Genomic DNA, 16,068 nt, shown 5'->3' with positions numbered 1-16,068 from the left:
TAACGCTTCAGCCGTTTCGTCGCGTAAATCGACAATCTATAATTTTGTCTTTTAGCTAGTAGCCCCAAACACTTGCGCTCTCCAGATCTTGACAGAAGAGACCGGGGTTGTAAAAGCACTTTAAAGAAAGCAGTTACAACCAGTCACGGGTTTTAATACCTACCTTGTCAGCTGGTGTTCCACAGACAGGTAGATGTTACAGTGTGACAAGATATCACAAAAATGACAGCCATTTTAAGTCTGGTTTGAAAGGGGCACCCGTGAACAATGCAACGAGAATTTTGAAAATTGGATAGTGGGTTCCGGAGAATTTGTTTTCGTCCTTGGCATCTTCTTTTTTGTTAATTTCCCACAGTAATCACGCCATTTTAAAGTTATTTAAAGTTGTGATGTTGTTACCTCGAGCGACGAACGTCGGGCAGGTCGGTTCGCCATCGGGCGCATCACATTTTCGTGTTTAAGTTTGAATTAGCTCCACTTTGTCGTCCGTCAGCAATGAATGTCAGTGCGGAAACACGAAATATTGGTTCCGGCTCTTCCGGGTCGCGCAAATATGTTAAAAAAAAAAAATGACCGTACAAAGTATTTTGACGTAAATATCGACTATAACGGTGAAATCCAACTTAAGTCAAAATTTGAGTTACATCGCCGTAACTCTCTATATAGAAAAAACCTGGTCCAAGAAACTCCTTCAAATTAGAGCGAAACAGTATAACTTCATAATCTCTCAACATAGAACACGTCATCAACACTTTTGTTTTGTCAGCTATTTGAGGAAACTCTTCTTCGCTTGGCTGACACATTTCAGTTAAAAATAATCCACCAATAACAATTTGAAGGAATACCCAAGATGACACATAAAAATGTACCTCGACTTTTCAAAGAGCGTTGCCTCGACAACTTGACGTAAAATTTCACAAAGAAGAACTACATGGTCATGTATTTAAATGAACAACTTTTTTTTTTTGTGAATTTACTTCATTCATAACTCCACAAAGATGGCCGCCATTTCTCGTTGCTAATTTATTTCATGTTACATTGCCCGCTTACTCGTCCTGTTGTATCAGATGTAAAACATGAACAAAAGCTCAAATAAGGAGTTTTGTGTCAGCTTAAACGAGTAACAGACAAGAATGAATCATTCCAAAACGAAGCGCAGTCGAATCCTAATATGAAATAAGAACACAGTATGGCCTTCTAAGATATCAACAAGCCAGGAAAAACTATTTGCGCGCAGTCAATTTGTGCTGTCGGGCTGCTGAGGACAGCTGGTTATGTGGACAGGGACAGAGTCGGCGTGGATGAATGCACTGAACGCCTCATTAGCTTGCCTTGCGCTCATGTCTTTTGATGTGGAATCTCAGTCAGCTTTCACTGGAAAACCAGGGAATTAGTTGACATTTTGGCAGCCATTAGTCATATTCACATTGTTATGCAAATGTTGATGACTCTCGCATTTGCCTGATTTCCTCAGTGTTTAAATACATGACAATAATTAAAAAAATGGAAGTTGCGTTTTCCCCCAGAATGATAATAGGCTTCTTAAACTTGCTTGTTTGCCAATTTAACGAGTTTGTTGGCCAATTTGTTGCCAACTCAACACATTCAATAAAATGGAAGGTTAGTCAGTGTTAGTGAATGCCTGCCGAATAATTATCTTAAAATCAGCAGATTTTTTCCCGGGTCAATTTTGCTGATTGTTTTGACACATTAACAGATTATTACAACATCACACCCCCCTTCCAACCCCAAATGACTTTTCCAAGTAATTTTGGGCAAAATCAGCCTCGTTTCTCTATTTTTGAGAGTGAGAAAAAATCACTCGAACTTGAACAAGAAGTCTTTCCAACTTCCCAAGAAATGTGAGTTTTACTTGTTAAATGTCGAGACATTTACAAGATCATTACAATAGTGATTTACCTCAAAAGAACCGTGACTTGTGATTGAAAATGAATAAATGCTGTTGGAATGACATTTAAAATGGCATTTAATATAAAATCACAAGCCTTTTGGACTTGAGTCGGACGTGAGTTGTTTCATAGCAACGCTTGTATTGTATTTTTATTTGTAGATAAAAACAACAAGGCTGTAGCCTTAAGATAAGGTATAGTGAGCAAGTCTACATTGGGGAAAATAATCTTTAATTTTTTTTAAAACTTAAATTTAGAAAATACTAATCAGTGAACTTGTACATGTACACTGTAAGATTTGTACGAAAATTTATTTATTTATCTGAAAATTGAGGCTTATAAATGAGCCACTGCATTTCACAAACAGGTTGCAGTTCTGTTTCATGTTTGAACAGCAGCACTGAAATCAAATATTAAGGCTTAATGTTCCATTAATATAACATTCTTCCATATCTAATGTGTGAATCCTAACCCTAAGTAAGACGTTTTGTTGAATATTCCCATAAAAAAATTGATGTTTAAAAATCGATTTGGCCGCATATCGAATCGATTCGAGAATTGCGCGCTGTAATATCGCGATATATTGCCGAATCAATTTTTTCTAACACTCCTATAAACCATGTAAAAATACGAATGTTTTCTGCCTTACATTGCACTTAAAAGTTGTGTTCCCAAATCCTACACGGCTATTTTACACATTTTGAATTCATTTTTATTTTTATTTAATGGAAAAAGTGCTTTACAAAATAAATAAAGACAAAGTACTATTTATCTCTTTTTTTTTTTTTTTTGCTGATCCGAAAAACGATCCGATCCGTGACTCAAATCCGTGATCCGATCCAAACCGTGACTTTTGTGATCCGTTGCACTCCCTTGTTTGTTTGTTGTTTTTGTTGTCTCAAGTGCCCCCTCTTGCCTGTACAATTCCAAGCCTTCTTATTTGTGCTCGGCTGCGCTCACTCCCCAGGTGATCACACATCATATACAATTTCCTGTTGTAGCGGAAATGATGGTAAATCATTTATCACTCAGCGGAAAGAGGGAGCTAATCTTTTGGCTAGGGGGTTTGGAAGATGTATTCGATAGGGGGAAAAGAAAAGAAAAAGAATTGCAGCCATATCGCAGTTTGGCAATGATGAATGCGACAGCTCCCCACACAAGAAGTCTATACTACTCTGAGGTTGTGAGTTATTGGGCCAGCGCCTCACTTGAAATCATATTGCGGGGACTTCGGAATTTCCATGTTTATGGAATCAACACATTTGAAATGGCAAATTTCACAAGAAGGGAATTTAGGTGGCCATCGAGCAGTCAAATGAAAGTATCCAAATTGATTTTTTTGTCGTTTCCTTATTCGAGATGATGATGTTTTCAATGATTAGTTTCTATGTGGCGCCAAGGTTACATGGTGGTTAATTAGTACTAGTGAATCGCTGTTTGTCTACAGATGTGCCTTGCGTTGGCTGGCTGAAATCCGAGCGCAGCTACTAATTTGAGTATTTGCCAATAACACGTATTCATACTTGATAATGCCAATTGTCTCGCAAATATAATGTTTTATGTTTACCAAATGTAGTTTTAACCCCCCCCCCCACACACACACACACACACATATTTCACGTAACCCTTCTGTTGTGTTTCTTAACAATGTTCATGGGTCAATCTGACCAGTTCGAATTGTAATTTTTTTTAAATCACATAACACAATGCAATGTTTTTAATATTTAACAAATAAAAAACACAAAACGAAGGCCAGCAGACAAAATTAAACCTAAGTGTTTTTTTTCATTTTCTCAAATGGGTCAAATTGACCCCCCACCCCCCCAAAAACAACAAAAAAATGTAGCCTGTAGCACAAGGTATTTGAGTTATGTTGTGTCTCAGTCTGAACACTAGGTGGCACTACGTACAATAATGAGAATCAGTTTGGCAAATACGCCGTTATTGTCAAGGTCATAGACACTTTATGAAAACAAAGTAAAGTTTTTACTTGCCTTCAAAACAAAGTCAATGAGGTTGTTTTGCAGAACAGACGTAGCAGTCAGTGGATATACCCGACACAAAGTTAAAACGTGGTGCTATGTACAGTTTTAACAGTACATTCAGGAGAACACACGGAATCTGATGCTGTCTTTGTAGTAAGAGTAATAACTGTAAACTCTGAAATCGTATGACACCGACAGGCAAAAATCGATGTGTCATGTTTTAAGTCATTCCACTGATGATAGCGCAGCAATTTTCCAAAAAGCCTCCTGACTGATCCAGACTGAATTGTGACACTGCTTGCAGAGACCACAAACCTAACAACAGTCTCATTTTGGGAACATTGGCATGCCACACACCTCACGTTGCCCGCATGCCAACACGACCTGCCGCTGGTTTGTCACTTTAACTCTTCAAAGGGCCATTGGCCGGAAATATTTTACTCATGACTCATATTCTTAACGCAAAATGCAAATAGTTTCGACTAGTGTGATCACGCTATCTTGTGAAAAAAAAACCTCAGTCGCATTGCTTGTTCCAACAGAACCCGCACATTTTAATGATTGTAGATACAGATTATTTTGTGAGTTATTGTATTGTGTGTTCTTATTGGCGTTTCTCAGCGAACTTGCATGACGCCAAAAGATCTGCCTGCAGGCAAACTGGTCGTTGATGAGTGTTGAGGCTTGACTACTGTAGATGTTGCACAAAGCATTTTCTGTGACTATTTATTAGGGGTGGGAATCTTTGAATGTCTCACAAAATTCGTTTCCGATTTTTGGGCCTGCGATTCGATTCAGAATCAATTTTCGATTCGGAACGATTTTTTATTGGGAATGATTTGATTGACAATGATTTTTGTTTCAATCTATATATGTGCACGGAATACCCCAGTCTGACCCGCTAATGCTAATTAGCGCGCTACTCGCGACACTTTTATCACTCAAAAGAACGGCTCCACACTGAAAAAAAACAACGTATTGGAATAACTTGATCCTGACTTTTTCCTTTTACTCTCTAATGTGGCTACAATTTATCAGTGTATTAGACCGCGTGGAACCACACTGCCCCTCAGTGGCCAAACCGGGTACAACATGAACAGCGCTCCAAATGCACACACAGACAAAGGCAAGACAGTATAAAATAATTTAAATAAAATCGATTTGGGGACATTTAAAATCGATTCTGAATCGTACTAAATGAGAATTGATCTATTTATCACAATGAATGGCAGTGTTTGAAAATCGTGTCTTGAAGTGAGGCTGAATTCAAAAGTTTTAAATGTATGTACGGTAATTAAAGGCCCTTCACCAAGAAACCATTTGATTTTCTAACTCTAACTTTTGAGAAAGCTGACATGCTGCTGTTGGTGATTCACTAATTTGTCTTATATTTTCACTAATCTCACTTTCTGTTATCTCTTCTTCAAATGTCCTCCTCTTTTTTTTTATTACTGTGTCTGGAAAGAACCAAGGTGTTAAATGCAAGTATTTAATGACACGAGACAGGATGAAGTATGTCTTCATAGCGCAAATCCTGATTCTATTTAAGGGATTTACATCCAATAAGAATAATTTATGTCATCCGTCAGAGCGCATTACTGTTGGTAGTCGTTTGTGAAAGCTTTTCCTGGAAAGGTGTAGTGGGTGAATAATTACCTTAGGAAGCCTTTAATGCCTGTTGTTTTGCACTCCTGCACAGCGCGAACACAGATTATGTGGACTGACATCGGCTTGACCGCAAGTAAACATATTTTAGCAGCTCAGGGAATTTGCTGATTCTTGTGCTGAGCATTAGTTTGCCTGACCGTGACTTGTTGACACATGATGTCTTCTGTATGTGTGTGTGTGTGCGGGTGCTCGGGATCGAAAGCTGAGGTGACCCTATGGATCCTCGCCGCACCACCAATGCTGTACACAGAAGAGCTACTATGTGCCTCTCGCAACGAGGCTCGGGCTCGTTGGGCTAGTGATGGACAGGGCGACAGTTAGTGAGCACGTGTGACTCGTGGAAAAGAAGACGTTCACGCTGCTGTCGGCCGTGTCTGTAAAAAGACAAGTATTTTCAGCTGTTAAGCGTGGTAAAAAGTTTAACAGTGTCGACCTCAGCTAATAATAACTTGGAGTGTTCGTCCCGTTTTGCATGCTTACGGAGAACATTTTAGCAAATGGGATTTTCCCTTCAGGTGTAGTCAAACTGTGGCCATCATAAAAAACTTTACAGCCACCGTTTTATATTCTCAACTTTTTATTTTATTTTTTATTTTAAAAAATAAATAAATAAATAAATAAAAATAAAATAAAATAAAATAAAATAAAATAAAATAAAATAAAATAAAATAAAATAAAATAAAATAAAATAAAAATATTCTCAACTTTTTGAAAATTGTGAAAAGTGTAAATCAACTCATGTAAAAATCCAACGCACGCACACACGCACACACAAAATACAGCCTGTTTGCACATAGTTAGCGCCTCAGAGATATGGCAGGAAAAGCCACATGACAGCAAGTTGACAATCCGGTTTTTAGGGAATTTCTTCCAAAATGCCGCACTCTGCTCTTTCACTCGCTGTAGCAGCACTCGTTTGTTTTAGCCTATGCCTCCACATGTTGACTCTCAACTAATAGCTTTGAGATTGCCATGTTTCTGAACAACAATGCTGTGCAATGATTTAAGTACACAACAATAAACGTTTCATATGAACTCATTTACTGCCATTGACGGCTATAGACGTCACAAATTGTAATTATTCGCATGACTTCACTAGTTAACTTACAATTAATCACACATTTTCTATCTGTTCTAATACAATATAAAAAACACTAGGTTTTCATTCTCTTGTTAACAAAAGTGGGGAATTTTTTTAAACTAATAGAAATAGTTCAAATGAATTTGTGACGTCTATAGCCGTCAATGGCAGTGAATGAGTTAATATGAAATGTTTATTTTTGTGTACTTAATTCATTGCACAGCATTGATCTGTACATTTAAATGTACAAAAAAATCTAGGTTTTCATACTCTTGTTAACAAAAATGGAAAAAAAACTAAACAAATAGAAATAGTTCAAATGAATTTTTGACGTCTATAGCCGTCAATGGCAGTGAATGAGTTAATAACTTTGTGACAGTGTCAGTCACAACAGCATTATTATTCCATGAGGCTGAACAATTAATCAAATTCAAATCGACAGCACAGCGTAGTAGAATAAGATTTTCAATTAGTAAAGGCTAGAATTTTGGAAAAAAACAACAACCCAGGTCATTTATTTATTTATAGTGTATCGATAAGTTCAGTGCATTCCACGTGTTAACGTATCATTTTTTTCAGAAAACATGAAAAGCTGAATCGCTAAAGATGCAGATTTATTTGCATTAATGTTGCAATCTCATTCATGTCTATGACATGAAAGAGCATAAATTAACAAATATTTCACACTTTACTGAACAAAGCACACTAAGCTAAGCGCCAATGAATTGTTTGAACAACAAACAAAAACAAAATGGCCATTATCATTGGTCAGTTCATTGATTGTTATTGATGTGGATTGTGTGGGATATTTTGTTGATGGCATCTTGGAGTGCATGAGACATAAATGAGCGCAGTACTTTCCTGAAACCAGCAGAGGCGCTGCTGAGTCACTAGTCAACTAGTTTGCAGTCTGAAGTCCAAAGTGCAACAACATGAAGGTGAGCTACACTGTTTTCATTTGTCAGAAAGTATTTTTTTTTTCCTCTTAATTTGCGTTAAAAGGTTTCCAAGTGTCTGTTCAGGAGTTACAATTTGGGAATTCACAAATCAAACAACAGATAAAGGAACTTTGAGGAACTTAGTTTTTGTAAATATTTGTGTCATTCCATGTAAAATGAAATATTTCAGATTGGAAAGGGCAAGACCGAGTCACAAAATATTTTTGTTCTAAACCTCTTAGTTCGTGTAGGCTTATAAAAAAAAGAAGACGCTAAAAAGAGTTACATCTTGACTTTAAAACAGCTGAAACTTACAAAGTGGATTTTGATCTTACTTTGAAGCTCTTTATACAACTGATGCAAATGTTCTTTCTTACGATACAGAATTAGCATAAAAGGCATTTAACAGTGCTCATACGTCAACCTGGAATGCAAAAAGTCATCAAATTGCCACGACTAATTAAAAATGAAAAACTATGAATGTAGCTCCTTGGGCAAGTGTGTCTCATAATTTGTCTGTAATCTGATCCTGTTTGTGAGTGTTTTTACTAGGGGTGTGCCAAAAAATCGATTCTCATAAGAACCGCGATTCTCATTTAGTACGATTCAGAATCGATTTTAAATGTCCCAAAATCGAATTTATTTAAATTATTTTATACTGTCTTGCCTATGTCTTTGTGTGCCTTTATTTGGAGCGCTGTTCATGTTGTACCCGGTTTGGCCATTGAGGGGCAGTGTGGTTCCACGCGGTCTAATACACTGTTAAGTTGTAGCCACATTAGAGAGTAGAAGGAAAAAGTCACGGTCAAGTTATTCCAATAAAAGTTGTTTTTTTTTCAGCGTGGAGCCGTTCTTTTGAGTAATAAAAGTGCCGCGAGTAGTGCGCTAATTAGCATTAGCGAGTCGGACTGGAGTAGATTATTACAATTCTTTGCACATCTATAGATTGAAGCAAAAATCATTGTCAATCAAATCATTTTGAATCAAAAATCACTCTTAATCGAAAATCGATTCTGAATTGAATCGCAGGCCCAAAAATCGGAAACGAATCGAATCGAGAGACATTCAAAGATTCCCACCCCTAGTTTTTACTAGTGTTGTAACTCGCCTCTTGCTGCCTTGCTTGGCCAGGTTCATCTAGTGACGAAAAAGGATGATAATTTTTGCAGGAAGAAGTAGACATGTCCAACCATGTGGTGAAGGGACAATTGTAGTTCCCCGGGTTCGAATTTCCTAGCGCTTGCGGTATATTCCAGCTCCCTCCCACGTTGCCTAAACATGCATCTTTGTTTAATTGCAGACTCCAAATTGCCCATAGGTGTGAATGTGAGTGTGATTGGTTGTTTGCTTGCGCAAGCCCTGTGATTGAAAATTAAATTGATATCTAAAATGGTAAGATGTGGTTTATAATCACACAGCATTCTTGTTGTCTGGGCTCAGCACTGTCATTTGGTTGAGCAAGGATGCCGCCTGTCGTATGTTTCCAAGCAGTTTTCTCAGCCCCCTTTTGAGCTTTGCGAATCACAGCAATCAGCGTTTGAATCCCTTCTAAATGAGCCACTTAAATTCACGCTCATATGCACGGCTGGTCGTCAGGCCTCAGCTTTTGTTTTTCACGTGAGGTGTCCTGGTGTGCCTCAAAGACGAATTAGCCTACGGATGACTGACAGTACATCTCTTCTATTTCAAGTGATGGCAGCTTGTACTGGAAACAAGAAGAGGGTTTTAAAATTAAGATAATTTCTCACATCAGTTTTTTTTTTATCCAACATGACATGCAAAGAAAGATTCGTTGTCTCTACGGTATGTACTTTTGACCCCAGCATTAATTCCAATGTTTAAAAATGAAACCAGTTGTTCAGGTTCCACGCTGATGTGTCACAATTTGAAAGGAAAATGAAACCTTGATCTGACAACTGTGATTACTACTCAGCTGCACTCTAGTTTATGGCTGAAACGATGAATCGAATAAATCACAACTAAGCGCCATAACAGCTTGTATACGATCACCGACGCAAATTAGCGTAAACATAGATAGCTAATTTAATATAGCTTAGTGCTTAACACCTCTAGTCCGAACAAGGATTGACATTTATTGAACCAACGGTAACAATATAAACGATTAATACGCCGATTCACACACAAGCTGCTACGGCCATATCTGGCAAGCCCGAGCGTTTAATAAGCTAACAGTTAGCTACGCTGAGATCACAACAACCAACTCTACACGTTCATTCGCCGACTCCCACGTCACTCACCAGGCCAGGCGCCGCATTTCAAAGCACGCACACACACACACAAGTCGACAACAAAAATACTTGGACCTCACATAGCCTACACCTTTTGTTGTTTATTAATTGTCATTCGATTACACAATTGACGGCATAATAAGTAGAACCATTTCGTAGCGGCTGCCCTCATCTTTTAAATATGTTGGCTAGCAGACGAATGTGTTTTCCACTTTCTAGCTTTAACTTGATTTCACTTTGTAACCAGGTTGCTAATGTTGGAAATCTGCTCCGGTGTTCCTCAGGGAAGGTGACAGGAAAACGACAAGGCACACACAGGTGGATTCCAGAGAGATCAAGAGGACCGATTAAAACTTTTTGATAATAGATAATGAATAATATAATTCACGTAAATCTACTTTCAATTACTTTTTCGACTACACATTCAGGTTTATTTTATATTGAAAGTCCCAACATTTACATTGTCCAACCTGCCCTTCCACGTCCCCCTTTTACTACGAGTTCCATTTCATTCAGGATACGTTAGATTGAGTCAAAGAGGACTTGTGTACAAAATTCCAAGGAGTGGCCAAGCTGTGAGGTCACTCTTGGGGACCACATGTTGCATCGAGTCAGGGTGGGGTCAGTCTAAGTCTTAAGTCTTTCAGCTTGGTGTACAAATATTTTTACAGCGTGTAATCTGTTTTGTTTTGCTATGGCTGCACTCAAAATAGTTTCGCAGAGTAAAAAAACAAAACAAAAGACACTCTACCTTGAATTTAACAAGTGACAACTTTGGAATGAGTAGCAAAGAAACAAAGAAGAAGCAAAGTAAATACTTGAGGTCTTGCGAGACATCATTTTGAACTCTTGAAGTTTTGTGTGTAAAAAAAGTTTGCGTCATGCTAATTAGCTGAATTGTACGACCTCAGGGGCGTTCGAATGTAGCACTTGGTCTGCAAACAGTACTTTTGTCTCTTTGTTTAGACCAAAACGAGGTCGCCTTCAACCCCTCGGGAACTGATGCAGTCCTTAGGTTTGAACCTAATTATAGCCTATAAAAAAAAAATAACTTCACAGATTGGGCTTCTTGCTCCGCCTCTCTCGCCGACTTCTCAGTGCAGCTCCTCAAACAGCACCGCTGCTATCCAACGGGCAGGTCGACGGGGTTGTCTCATTCCTGTCACATTTGAAGAGAAACAGAAATGTTGAAGAGCCAGTCCGTTGTGTACTTTTGGGACTGCCGAAGCTTGACAGCGGCATTGCCGGTTGAGACTCTCGAGGCCCTTTTGGGGGCCGGACCTTGCGGTGCTATGTGGCTCCCGGATCGCGCATAATGGGCAATTCCAAAGGTAGGATCACGAATCGCGGCGTTTCTATCGCCTGTATTTTATTATAACAGGTTTGCTTTCTTTTTGGGGTGTTATTTTCTCGGTGCTTCTGGTTCTTGAGTGTCTGCACTTTTCTATGGGCATGTTTGGACTGCTGAGAATCGACGGATTACGTCCACACAAAGCTATCATTCATCCACGAATGGAAGAATGTGCGTAACTCTCCGTTGTTTGTCTGCATGCTTGTTTTGGTTACCATGAAAGGTGTAAGCATAGCCGTTTCTTGCTATAGGCCAAGTAGGCGCCTGCCTAGGCCCCCCCCCCCCCAAGCCACCAGGGCCCCCCAAGCTATGTGTAGTCTTACCTGAGGACGATAAAAATGTCCCGTCTTTATATGTCTAATATTTGTTTGTTACATGCCTTTTATGCTTATGGGCTATGGCAAACTAGGCGGTCTCCTAGGGCGCCATCTAGTGGAGGGGTGCCAAATTGCAGGGCAAAAACAACAACAATCCGCATTTTTGACTAGGCACCAAATCACTTAGGGCCGTGTTTGAATTGATGTTTGATGTCCTAATACTTGTGAATGTTAAAAAAGCAGTTTCCATTAAAAATGAATGTTGGAAGTCATGACTTCATGGCAAAGAAAATAATGAAGCAGAAGAATGTTTTGCCAGTAACTTGTTGCTTATTTGATGCTTCCAAGTTATGGCCTAAATCTGAAGCTAAATTCATCAGTTCATGCTTTTGTGGCATGTTTTTGTAAAGTTTTGAATTCATGTATGTTGTCCGATGAATCCCAATACAAATCTATAAATTGATTATTGCGATTTTTTAAAACTCAAATTTAGAAAATACTTATCAGTAAACTTGTACATGTACTCTGTAAGATTTGTATGAAAATGTATTTATTTATCTGAAAATTCAGGTTGCAATCGGTTTCATGTTTGAACAGCACTGAAATAAAATATTAAGGCTTAATGTTCCATTAATATAACATTCTTCCATGCTTAACGTGTGAATCCTAACTCTTAAGTAAAACGTTTTGTTGAATATTCCTATAAAAAATGGGTTTTTGGAGATTCGAGAATTGCGCGCTGTAATATCGCGATATATTGCAGAATCGATTTTTTCTAACACCCCTAGTATTTTGCACACATTTTGTGATTGCAAGCCTTTTCAGTTTGTTTTAAAAAGTATGTTTGAATGAGTTTAAAAATGTGTTTGAAGGGTTTGAAAAAGCAAAGGCAGATAAATGTCGCGTGTACCGCTCCGGCTTTTCCTGCCGGAACTTTTTCCTTCCAGCTGCGGTGATAACCTTTCCGTTTTACACTTCCCACTGTGTGTTTGTCTTCACCGTGTGTCGAAGGAGGCGCGGTCAAATATCGGCCCATGTCATGGATTGCGGTGCTGCAGCTCAAGTCGGAAAGGAAGAAGGGAGGGGAGGGAAGTTGTACGGAGGTGTGTTGCAATACTATGAATGAGTGGGAAAGGAATTTGGGAGGGCGCTGCGGAGTATCCTGTGTGGATACTTAGTGGTAATGTGTGTCATTGAACGCCAGTGCTTGCGCATGACTGAAATCGGGTCAGACAACAAGAATACCCCTCGGGTTGTTTTTTCACCTAAATAGCCACGAGACCTCCAAGTGTATTTCAAACAAACCTCCGCTTTATCTCTCGCTAAAAACAAAACGTTTTATGCCTTCACTGTAAACAAGCCGAGCGTCTCGCAACGTGACAAGTCAGGCCGCAGTTGAATGATCTCATCTGTGTTTGGTGTAAGCGCAGGCTTGTTTAAAGTTGGCAGGCGCGCATACACGGGAGAGGATATGTGACCCCTTAAGCCTTTCAAGTAAGAGCTGTCTGCACCCGAATGGACTCACTCACCCAGTCGGGCTAAGCTCAGCGGCAAGCTAGCACAGTAAGTCAGCTACGTAACAAGACTCGAGCTCGAGCTTTTGTCATTACCTCATTAACTCAGCACCACCTTCTGGCTACCAACTTAACGCTATATTTAGTGAATTTTCCGACAACTTTCATTGTTAAAAAAAAAGAAAAGGAGAATAATATATACAATTATTATATAATAATAAAATCGGATAATAAGTGAAATGTCTAAATATCCATAATGTCCCTTCAGGTTTCTACTGTATAGTATATATAACCGCTATTTACAATTATTATCCTACCATGTGGTTAGAGATAAACCGATATGTTTTTTTCAGGGCAGATGCCGATTATTTGTAGTCAAGGAGGCCTATAACCGATATTTGAAGCCGATGTTCATTTCCAGTAAAATGGGAGAGGGGGGGAAATATTGGCGTCAAATTTTTTTCAAATACAAATGCCAATCTTGACTTTGTTGTTAAATGTCTTAAAGCATTAATGCTTATTGAACATTTTATTTAGACTTTCAAAATGTAGATTTAAAAAAAAAAAATCTTAGACAATATACTTCATTTTAAATAAAAAATAAAAAAATGTTCGGGAACTCCCAAGGTTATCAGTACGTCTTAAAAAGTTACTGGAAACACTTTTTTTTTGTTTTTTTACTGTTGAACAAAAACTAAAATTCTGAACAAAAGTGTTCAGAAGGTTCCCAGGGTCAGCAGCATCTCATAAAGTTGAACTAAATAGTACTCTGAGATTAAAATAGTTTTAGCTTGAATTTTGATTTGGAAAAAAGGCGATAACGATATTCGCCAAAATGCCCAATATCGACGCCGATAATCGGCCTATCCCGACATGTGATTACTGAACCGGCGGGAGGAACTGTATTCTTCCAAAGTTTAGAACTACTTTGATATAGTCTCTAAAGAATATAGCCTCTAAGACACCATAACACCGATTTTGTAAATAGACTAAATGATGCGAAAAGTGTTTTAGCCCGATTTAAAGAGTTTCTATTGAAATAGATTTTTTGGGAGGGATTTTTTTTGTGTCTGGGTTTCAGATTTTTGCATCCCCTAAACCCGACATTTATTAGCAGTGTGTGACTGTTTTATATCGGCGGTATACAATATGTATTTATGCATGAATATGTTGACAAGCTACGCCTAAATTGGCATCCCGTCTTCTTTAGTCTTGTAAATCATGTAAGCGCAAGCTCTTGATTTTGTCTCTAAATCTTAAGTGCGTGTAGCTTGGAGATGACAGCTGCAGTGCATCTCTCAGGCAGTAAAAGTCCTTGTGGAATCTTATGTTTCCCCAAAGAAACACACGATTTTGTCTGCTTCTGCCAAAACGTCATCGCAGGTGACGTACGTGCGCGCGGCTCCGACGACGACTCCTAATAAATATACGCACCGCCGCAGCGCCTTATTTATTCCACTTGCTCATTTTATCCGTGAACCGCAGGCCAAAAGTAGCGAATGGCGTGCGCTTTATCTTTTTCAGGCGGTTTGCATTTGAATTTCCTTCTTCATCTTTTTCATCTTTTTAAATATAGCTTAACTTACAAGTGCCCCCAACTTACGAGTTTTTCATATGAGTTACTACAATAATGTGTTTCGGCGGTTGTGTCGCTAGCGATGGTGGGTAGCGGTGTTTCCGAAATCATTATTCATGTTGTGTGTTGTTGTATCAAAGCCATACGGCCTAGATTTGCACAGTCACCGACGAGAAACGCCGACAGTCTTCAGGCCGTATGGTGTGTCTGCGTGTGGGCGTGTGTTTGAGCATCACCGTTTGTGGCGGCGTGTGACCATTGATGGCCACTTACTCTTCTGTTCAATGAGAATCAAGGAGAAGACGATCAATAGAGATGGTGATCATGTTTTGTTGTTGTTGTTGTTGTTGTTTGTCCAGGAGGAATGCCAGTCCCCGATCAGAGCCCAGTGATGGAGGAGGGGCTTCTGCTGACCTCCCGCAGCCGCTCGAGCGGCCGCAGCGTGGAGACGAACACCACGGCCAACAATATCCTGGCGTCTGTGAAAGAGCAGGTAAGTGCGCCATATCGCTCTTTACAGCGTTTCCCCGGGGACTCGGAAATTTGGTCGGTTACCGATTGGTTTTCTAATCATGGCGTCTTGGTATCTTGATAATGGCACACCTGTGAGGTGGGATGGATTGTCTCGGCAAAGGAGAAGTGCTCACTGTCACCGATTTAGACTGGTATATTAGAATATTTGAGAGAAATGGCGATATCGTGTATGTGGAATAAAGTTTTAGATCTTTGAGTTCATCTCCTAAAAAATGGCAGCAAAAACAAAAGTGTTGCGTGTATATAAAACACACTAAAAACACGAACAAAATATTTTATAATGTTTGTTTTAATTAGCAGAATTTTTATATCATGATCTGGTGTGCTCGCCTTGACCACTAGGGGGCAATATGATACAGAGGCACACTAAATTCTGCAATAATATTTCCTTTTTCTTTGCAGAAGATAAATAATATAATAACCCTGTGTATTGTTGTATGTTCTTGTCTGTTATGTGTTGCTACCGTTTGTGTTGGAGTATAAGCTGTTGAAAGGTTTATAATTGTATCATTGATGCTACTTTTGGTAGCTAGCCTGTCTATGTCACTTTGTATTTGTGTGTTAGCTTCAAAATAAACTGGTTAAATACGCTTAATGTAGTTTTTCTTTGTTTTATGTTACTTTCAACTGGGAATGGCAATAAATAGATTGAAGTCTTTTATTTTTTTTAATAATTGAAAATCTGCTGCTTCTCGTGACCCTTACTGTCACTATCGAGCAGCTGTACAATCCAATTTTTACTCTCAACTGGTGCGATGGCTCAAAATCGTTAGCGATAAACTACCGTGTGCTCTACTGGATTAAAATATTTGGTTATGTAGGAATCATACAGGAACAGAAAGTATTCATGCAATGATTCAACAGAACATTTTCAAGAACTACTAATTGGTAGTAGTGCATTGCCAAATTCATAATGAGTTATCCAGTGTTTGTTCTGGATTGTGT

At 38.8% G+C, this 16,068-nt stretch overlaps 2 protein-coding genes across 7 annotated transcripts in view; one reads left to right on the top strand and one right to left on the bottom strand.

Moving 5' to 3' along the window:
- LOC147164872 (plakophilin-4-like) overlaps positions 1-16,068 on the top strand; it is a 70,115-nt gene that overhangs the window by 4,404 nt on the left and 49,643 nt on the right. Inside the window, exons 1-2 of one of the 6 annotated variants that reach the window (XM_086090881.1) lie at positions 7,559-7,582; positions 14,949-15,082. In XM_086090881.1, the coding sequence (XP_085947007.1) occupies positions 14,954-15,082 (129 nt within the window). In that variant the 5' untranslated portion in view covers positions 7,559-7,582; positions 14,949-14,953. Of the gene's footprint in view, positions 1-7,558; positions 7,583-10,967; positions 11,163-11,334; positions 11,354-14,948; positions 15,083-16,068 lie in introns of those variants that run through there. The other 5 variants (XM_086090884.1, XM_086090878.1, XM_086090883.1 and 2 more) reach the window with 5 other exon arrangements.
- The window catches only part of LOC147164873 (coiled-coil domain-containing protein 148-like), a 44,031-nt gene that overhangs the window by 27,368 nt on the left and 595 nt on the right, over positions 1-16,068 (bottom strand). The gene's annotated exons all lie outside the window — the stretch shown is intronic.

This window comes from Leptonotus elevatus, chromosome 12, assembly GCF_054856555.1.
Source record: "Leptonotus elevatus isolate MCC_2025b chromosome 12, RoL_Lele_1.0, whole genome shotgun sequence".
NCBI lineage: Eukaryota > Metazoa > Chordata > Actinopteri > Syngnathiformes > Syngnathidae > Leptonotus > Leptonotus elevatus.
Note: the sequence above shows the minus strand (reverse complement) of the source record. Positions and strands in the feature narration are given on the sequence as shown.